Genomic DNA, 8,980 nt, shown 5'->3' with positions numbered 1-8,980 from the left:
CAACCTGTTTTAAGGACTGGGTCCTGTAAAGGAGATGCTCACTTCTGGAACAAAAATGTATAATTTACTCACCCCCTTGTCATCCAAGACGTTCATGTCTTTGTTTCTTCAGTTGTAAAGAAATTATGTTTTTTGAGGAAAACATTTCAGGATTTCTCTCCATATAGTGGACTTCTATGGTGCCCATGAGTTTGAACTTCCAAAATGCAGTTTAAATGCAGCTTCAATGGGCTCTAAATGAGCCCAGCCGAGAAAGAAAGGTCTTATCTAGTGAAAATTTTATTGTACTTTTTCACCTCAAATGCATGTCTTGTCTAGCTCTGTTTACTGTGTATTTCTGTATATTCCGGTTCAAGACCGTTAGGGTATGTAAAAAAACTCCCACCTCATTTTCTCTTCCAACTTCAAAATCGTCCAACATCGCTGTTTTACCTTTTTTTTGTAAAGGGCATTTGATCTTCTTTGTACATTCACTTTGTAAACACTTGGTCGGTACTTTTGCAGCGATGTAGGATGATTTTGAAGTTGGAGGAGAAAATGAGATGGGAGTTTTTCGACCTACCCTAACTGTCTTGAACCGGAATGCACAAAGTTAAAAAGTATATAATTTTTTTTTTTTTTTTTTTTAGAAAATAATATATTTTGCTAAATAAGAACCTTCTTCCTCTGCTGGGATGATTTAGTGTCCTTTGAAGCTGCATTTAAACTGCATTTTGGAAGTTCAAATTCATGGGCACCATAGAAGTCCACTATATGGAGAGAAATCCTGAAATGTTTTCCTCAAAAAAACAATTTCTTATCGTCAGAAGAAAGAAAGACAGGAAGATCTTGGATGACAAGGGGGTGAGTACATTATCAGTAAATTTTTGTTTTGGAAGTGAACTTCTTTAAAACTTCAGTCAGTAATCTGCCACTGTTATGATTGGCTAACATCATTGCATAGAAAACAGTATCAACATCACAAAAAATGGCCATTTCCAGACAAAGCATTAAGATACTTACTTATAGTTTGTGATGTTTGTGATGCAGTTGCAATCAGATCTAGTACCACTTCATCTTTCAATAAATGTTTCTTTGTGAACTCTCCATGACACTGTGCTTCATTTACAAAACGAAGCACTCCATTTGTCCTTTTGACGACAGACACAAGCACATGGACTGTCATTAAAAAAGCAAACGTGTATCTGTATACTGTATCCAGTGTAGACAAGATAGTGGCAGTGACTGTAATTTCCATTTGCTTTTGATGCGACACAACACTCATTAATCGTATTCAAGTGTCAAGCTGCTAAGCGACTGAATGCCAGTGGGTGGGGCCTATGGTGAGAAGATGACTATTCATCGATGTCTTGCTCTGGAGGCAGTGTTTATGCAGATGACAGCACTTAGCAGGCGTCATCCTGGCACCTCAAATCCAAACAAGGCGTTTTTGGAGCTTGATTAAATAAATGCTTTGTTTATAATAAGGGGGAGGTTTTACGCTATAAAACTTGCAGGATGTTTTAATGGTACAAAGACCTCTTGTATGCCAAAAGATTGAGGAAAATTTGATTTCTCATGCCATGACCCTTTTGATTATATAATTTTTGCGACATAATACAACCTTGTAGCAATAGGCTTTGTTTATACTTTTGGTATCACAGCTGTGATAAAATGTTTTTCATAGGTTACTTCTGTCCGTTTAATGGGTTTTCAGGCTGGCAGTGAAGGAGAGTTGTGCCCACAGGCTGATAGTATGGGCTCTTCGGGCAGTACCAGTACTCTGGCATCCTCTGTCATTGAAGTTGAATCTGGCCGTGATGATCTGGCTTTATGCCAGGACGAGGACGACATGACTCCACTCCCTCCACCACCAACACTGTCCATTACCGAGGAAATCATGCAGTTCATTAACGAGAGCCGTGCTCGACAAGGCATGGCAGAGCTAACGTCTGAAGTGGTACGTATAGCACGAGACATTTTGAAACCTCAAACAATATTCACACATTGACATCAGTGATTTTGTAGCAAAAATGCTGTTAATGTAAGCTTCTAGTTAAAAGAAATGGCATTTTACTCATATTTTTGTTTTCCATTGTGCCAGTTGACTCCAGAGTCCCCGGAAGTCCAGCCGTCAGAGCCACAGCGATTAGAAGAATCCAAACCACTAATAGCTGAGGTGGATGAAAATGAACATCAGACCAACGATACCGAAAGATCAGAGCCAGAAGAAACACTGGTAGAGGGGTCAGACAAAAATGAGGACAGCTATCCATCCTGTGAAGCACATGTTGCTCCATCAGAGGAACTTGAGAAAGCATCATCATCATCACTATTGCATATCTCTAAGGAAGTAAATCAGTCAGGGGAGTTGACATTACCAGAGCTCAGTCAGAGTGAATCATCCAAAGCAGAAATGTTAAAGACCACAAGTGAAAAGGCGGAAAAAGACACTGAGGACTCTGTTAGTAAAAATGAAGAACCTCATCTGTCTGATAATTTGGAAAAAACCATTGATGACGAAGTGTGTGAGGCTAAACCAGCTTGTGCTCATATTGCTACTACGATAAAAACAACTGACAGCTCTCCTGTTCCCAAAGTAGAACCTGAGCAAAAACTGACCAAAAGTGACAAGCAGATTATTGAGAAGATACGCAGCTATTATGAGGCAGCAGAGGCAAGTGTTGAGGAGGGTCAGACAACCCGAAGAAACAGCTTCTCTCATATTCCTGCTGGATTAGTAAAGGATTCAGTATCTCGATTCAATGTTTGTGTTCGACAAGACAGTCTAGCTGAGTCTGAGAGTAGCCGCTCAGACTGTGTCGAAACCAACACAGCATCTTCATTACTCCCAATGTCAGACCAAGTTGACCAGAATTTCAACCATGAGGAATCTGCCAATACAGACATTCCTCTTGCAAATTCAGATGTTATGCAAGAACAAAAACAATTATTAAACAGCAAGCCTGCAGATAAAAAGAATGAAGATGTTTGTGAGTTCAACCCCCGTATGGAACTCTGGAAGGAGAAAGAAAGAACTGGCCAAGACTTTAAAAACAATCTGAAAGTCCCTTTCTCAAAGGAAAAGAGCTGTGGTGAACATACAGATGCTTCTGAGAAAAACGAAACATCCCTAAATTGCACAACGACCCAGGTGCAGCATAAACATGAACGTTCACCATGTGATCAAGACATTTCAGACACATCTAATCTGCAGAGAACAGAGACAGCGGATACATCTCTTCAGTACGGAAGTAGAACAAGAGCTATGATGTCCTCTAATGGAAACCTGGATAGCCTTCCCAGTCAGATTAAAGTTGGCCGATGGTCTCGTCATAGCAAGGTTGTAACGTGTAGCCGTACCCTTTACGAAGGAATGGAAGAGGTACCAGATTTAGGATTTTTTGAGGGTGGACCAGTCAATCAATGCTTGGTGGAAAACTCAGAAAAGATTCTTAATAAAGTGCAAATGCTTGCACGCATGTACACAGCAAAAGCAAGCAGCATGAAAGTACCACTACACCAGAAGAAAACACGAGTGAGTAGGGGAGCTTGGTCAGTGGAGGGAAAAGGAAGCACTTCACCCAAGTCTCGGCAAGTACAGCTGCACCAGGGGGATGTAAGAATGCTAAATCAGCCAACGGGTGAGTACCTAATCCATATATTATTCAATTATGCTTTTGTGTGATATAACTTTTAAATTTATGTTTAATAAAATGCTGCCTATTGTTTTGTTGCAGAAGAATCTTCAGTATCAACACTTACTGAGCCTTTTGGTCACATCATTTTAAGGGAGAAACTGTCTACAACATATCACCAAGAAAATGATTGCAATGTCATTGGGCCCCCAGATGAGATCTCAACAAATGGATCTAATTCATTGTATTTTTCATCTGCTACTTCAGTTCAAACATTAACAACTGTTATGGAATCACAGGCCTCTGTGATATCAGACCAAAGAGAAAGCTCCTTAGAAATATGTGAGTCTAAAGTACAAGAGGGAGATCAATCCTTGTCACTTCCAACTTGCTCTGTAACTCAAGTTCAAGCTGAGCCAGAAATGCCATCCAACCCAGCCGAACTTTCATTGGACCAGCATGCTGACTTTCAGGAGAACCATTTAAATGCTGTGGACAAATCCATTGCAATAAGTAGTACTGAAGAAGGAGAGATATTGCAAGAAGAGAATTCTGCTTTTGTGAGCAATTCTAGCCCAAGTAGTGAACTTATTATTGACCCACTAATCATTAAACATTTAGAAGAAGAGATTCACAGTGTAGAGGAGAAAATGGACTTAACTGTACAGCACTGTGAAACCATATTGTCTATAGATGATAAACAAGATGAAATGCATACAGGACATTTGAATTCCAAGCAGGCCCAGGCTGATACTGAAACCACTAGCATGGAGGAAATAACACCTGCAGTGTCCTCTGTTAGTGAACCAGGTGTATGTCCTCCAGCACAGTCAGCAGCCTCTGTGAAAAACTGTGTTCTGGACACTGTAGTCATCTTTGAAGGATCAGAGCAATCATACCCTTTAGTCCAGTTGCAGGAGGATACAACTTGCTCTACAAAACTGACGCCTCTGCTTGGTTCATGCGGCAAGTGTAGTCCGCCGGATGTTAAATCCAAAGAAGACCTGAGCAATAACTCAAAGACTCTGAGCCCACCCTCTACACCCCCTGTAGGTGGACCTCCTTTGGATGAGCTACCAAGGTTTACTAGCCAAAGACCTTCCAATCTACCCTCCACCACAGGAAAGAGAAGTCCTTTCACCAATTGGAGTCCATCATCTCCAGTCGCTCAAAGGTAGTCTGCTAAGCATGCCACAAACCAAGCTGTAGCTACAGTGCAGGGATCCTCAAATCTGGCCCACAAAGTTCCACTTTCCTGAATAGTTTAGCTCTAACCTTAATCAAGCACACCTGACCATGCTAATCACTGTCTTCAGGATTATTATAAAATCACAGGTAGATGAGTTTGATCAGGGTTGGAGCTAAACTCAGCACATTGGCCCTCCAGGGTAAGATTTGAGGAACGCTGTTATAGGGTGTATCCCAGGGGTGCCCAAACTCTGGAGGGCCAGTGTCCTGCACAACTTGCCTCAACACTCATCCAGGGGAAGTTTCTAGTATGCCTAGTGCGGGCTTGATTAGCTGGTTGGAGCTAAACTCTGCTGGACACTGGCCCTCCAGGACAGAGTTTGGGCACCCCTGGTGTATCCAGTTGACATTTAGGTTATGCCAGAGATCCTCAAATCTGGCTTGCGAGATCCATTTTCCAGCAGAGTTTAGCTCTAAACCTAATCAAAGACACCTGAGCATGCTAATCAATGTCTTCAGGACAGACCAGGGGTGCCCAAACTGGGTCCTGGAGGGCCAGTGTCCGGCAGAGTTTAGCTCCAACCCCAATTAAACACACCTGAAGCAGCAAATCAAACACTTAGTAGGCATACTAGAAACTTTCCTGCAGGTGTGTTAAGGCAAGTTGGAGCTAAAATGTGCAGGACACCGGCCCTCCAGGGCTGAGTTTGGGCACCCCTGCTTTTAATCAGGGTTAGAGCTAAACTCCAATGAAAGCGGACTTCACAAGCCATATTTGAGTATCTCTGGGTTATGCCATTGTAGTTTATATGACAGCAGTGTAAGTATTTGATTTAATTTTAATCTGTTTTATCTTTCAGAGTGTCACATACTTCACTGCGGACCGAGGAACAGATTCAGGATACTTCGACTTCTGGCCTTTCTCCTCACAAGCAGTCCTTCTCTCAGGCTCCTAATGATAAGCCTTCAAACATTCCTTTTGGTTGTGGACGTCCATTAGATGCAAAACCACCATCTGCCTTTAGCCCAAACCTGAGAATGCGATCCCCCTCTCCAATTAGAGGTGCCCAGAACTCTAGACAGTCCTCAACAGCCTCAGCTCTTACAAAGTCTCTTGCTGCCTCTTGTATCAGTCAGACAATTTCTCATACCATGGCCAAGAGAGGTGCACATCTTCAGTCTGCTTCCCCACCTGTAAGCTCCTCTCCTCTGCCCACATCTTCTGTAAGGCTAAGGTCACCCTCACCTAAACCTATCACCTTGGACTCAAGTGCTGATTCAGGTTTTAGGAGTACACCCAGCATTGGGACAGGGAGTCAGCCCCTACGATCTTGTCCATCCCCATTCAGATCGAACAGTCTTGGATCTAGTCCAGCAACAGTTCAGTCCCCTCCTCCTTACCGTAGTCAACGGTCAGTATCTCCTGCACCTCCAGTTAGCCTACATTCAGTTCCATCTGCTAACAGCCCAAACTCTGCTGCTCTTGAACAGCCTTCTTACAGTTTAAATGGTAATAATAACAATAACAACAGTTTAAGTAATAACGGGTGGGCCACTAACCACAAAAAAGCACCACACTCAAATGCGGGTGGACTCCCTCATTTCCACGATTCTCAAAGAACAACCTTGCACAATAGGGTGGCTCGTCCTTTTCCGTCCTCTGAGCCTAGCTCTCGTGTACAGTCCCCTTCTATTTGCCCATCTCCAGTCACCCGAATCTGCTCCCCTCCACCTGCTCCAAACCACTCCAGTCATCTGGTGTCAAAGCCACCAAATCCCAGAGCCCCCAGACAAGGTGGCTTCTTTACACCTCTATCTTTGGAGATCTCAAGATCAACATCAGCTTGTTCATTATCTCCTTGTGAAAGCCCCAGAATCACCTCGCCACCCCCTATTGGCATTCCTGCAAGTGTATGGGGCTTTGCTAATCCGCAGCCAAGGAATCCCTCATTAACAAATGCATCTTCTCCAACAAAAGTGGAAACAAACTCTACACAAAGAGGACCCAGAATCATCTCTCCTACCCCAGTGGGAACGTCTTCATGTTCAGCAACCAACTCTCAGAGCCAGAGGCGGCTACGAGGAACCAGTTTGCCCTTTGTCGCTCTAGGGGATAGACCACCCAGTCCAACAAGATACGAACGCAGATCTTGGGCAGAAAGTGGACGATGGTCAGTGGGTTCAGATTTGGGGTTAACAAGTCCTCGTGGGGGTTCATACAGTGGCAGCCCATCTTCTATCAGCCCTGGTCCTCTTTCACCTGTCAGACTAACAACGACCAGTTATAGCGGGAAACATTTCACAAGCATTGCCTGGCCAGATGTAAATGATATGTTGGCAAAATACAACACAGAGCCCAATACTAAAACTGAGACAGAGCAAGACGACATAGAGGTTGCGGAATCTACTTGTCGGAGCACTCTGATCTGTCCCTATGTTGCTCCAGCTAACCCAAATATGAATATGAGAGAGAGTCCCATCCAATTCCCAACTGAGGACAAAACAGAAGACAGTGTTCCTAATCAAGGGTCCAAAGCGACATTAAAAACCAGTTATGCCACCACTGTCAACTTGCAGATTGCCGGGAGTGGGAGGATAGCATCTTTTAGTAATGCACAAGTGAGCCTGACTCAGACACTATCCCCTGTGGCAGATAGCCAGAGCAGGAGGAGGGTCAGCATCAACAGCTGCAACTTCTCACTGCAGAACTGCAAAAGACTTTGAGTGGTGTGCTCCAGAGGTCTAGTATGGTGCCTCGTTGTTCAAAGACACTTTATCTGGCACTTTAGCATATAGCAGAGGAGTCAGCTTAGAGATCCATGTTCACTCTACTCAGATGGAACAAAATTCATGGACTATACAATACGGGTGTCAGCCAGTTGATGCTATGGTCAGTGTTTTTAAATTTTTTTAAGCCTCAACCCTACTTCCTGGCCAAGATACCAGTAAAACATCAATAAAGAGACTGCTTTGCTATATTGGCAGTGTTTATTTTATTGCTTTTAAGACTTTGTAATATGCAAATTTATTATATGTAATTGAACTAAAGCCTCTGTCACTAAAGGATTTCAGTTGGCTGTGATATATAAAGAGCTTATTTATGAAGTAGTTGTTTTCTGGCACTTAACGCTTGTTTCTTCGTTTTGCACATTTTCCTCGAATGTGGTCCAGACGCGTCTGAAATAAAAAGCGTGTTTCAGACAAATTATTCTTGTGTATGATGAAATACATTTTTATTGCCAGTGTTTTATACAAATTTGGTTAGTAACAAGGGAACATAAATCACTGCTTTGTTGTTGATACAAACGCCAAAACATCTGATCTGGTATTTTGTATTGATGAAAATGTTTGCTGTACACAATGAAAAAGCATTCCACTTTACACAAGGTAATGCTGATGGACTCCTGATTTTGTTGTCATTTTTTAGTGTATTTTTAATGTAATTAATTGTTGATTTCTAAAGATGTGCGATTATCACAATCATTGAATGCTTAAGCCAATTAACGGTATTTTGTAAGATTTGTTTACCCAAGGACTTCATGCTCCACACCCTGCCTGATAGAAATGGTGCAAAGAAAACAAATGTTCATACCTGCTCTCTGTACTTACTGTCAAAAAATGCCATGATTGTCACACTGTATGGAAAATGTGCTCCCTGTTATCTGTACCTAAATAAAACCTGCATAGCGATTGAGCCACTGTGTTACCACAACTTTGTTTTTAGTAAAAACAAAACGTATTTTCATGGGAACTAGCGATATCATGGTAGATTTTGTGTGGGCATGTCTCGAGGGGAGAAAAAGCATAAGACCTGAAGAAAAGATCACATTTTTCTAAATGGCAAGTAATGAAAGTCATAATTTATAGCATAACGTAATCATGAAAAATCCTTTTACAGACAAATATAAAAGAAACATGAATAGATGTTTAGCAAAGGAAGGTGGAATCATATTGTTTTAGTGCAGCAATTTTATTTAATCGTGTTTTTATTACATAGCCAAAGTCCTGCCAATCTACCCTTCACCACAGGAAAGAGAAGTCCCTTCACTAATTGGAATCCATCATCTCCAGTCGCTCAAAGTCTGCTAAGCATGCCACAAACTAAGTTGTAGTTAGAGGGCGGGTCCTCAGATCTGGTCCACGAGATTCACTTACTTGCAGAGTTAAGCTCTAAC

At 42.2% G+C, this 8,980-nt stretch overlaps 1 protein-coding gene across 1 annotated transcript; it reads left to right on the top strand.

Annotated features, from left to right (window-relative positions):
- The first annotated feature begins 1,713 nt into the window (after positions 1-1,713).
- Positions 1,714-8,499, top strand: LOC141284662 (uncharacterized). Its single transcript, XM_073817654.1, has 4 exons — positions 1,714-1,939; positions 2,084-3,623; positions 3,720-4,791; positions 5,666-8,499. The coding sequence occupies exons 1-4, from the start codon at positions 1,736-1,738 to the stop codon at positions 7,527-7,529; spliced, it is 4,680 nt and encodes a 1,559-aa protein (XP_073673755.1). The 5' UTR covers positions 1,714-1,735; the 3' UTR covers positions 7,530-8,499.
- Positions 8,500-8,980: the final 481 nt, after the last annotated feature.

This window comes from Garra rufa, chromosome 14, assembly GCF_049309525.1.
Source record: "Garra rufa chromosome 14, GarRuf1.0, whole genome shotgun sequence".
NCBI lineage: Eukaryota > Metazoa > Chordata > Actinopteri > Cypriniformes > Cyprinidae > Garra > Garra rufa.
Note: the sequence above shows the minus strand (reverse complement) of the source record. Positions and strands in the feature narration are given on the sequence as shown.

Coding starts and splice junctions, on each gene's coding strand:
- LOC141284662 (XM_073817654.1), top strand. CDS start 1,736: ATGGGCTCTTCGGGCAGTACCAGTACTCTGGCATCCTCTGTCATTGAA. Junction 1,940..2,083: donor CAGAGCTAACGTCTGAAGTG/GTACGTATAGCA, acceptor CCATTGTGCCAG/TTGACTCCAGAGTCCCCGGA. Junction 4,792..5,665: donor TCATCTCCAGTCGCTCAAAG/GTAGTCTGCTAA, acceptor TTTATCTTTCAG/AGTGTCACATACTTCACTGC.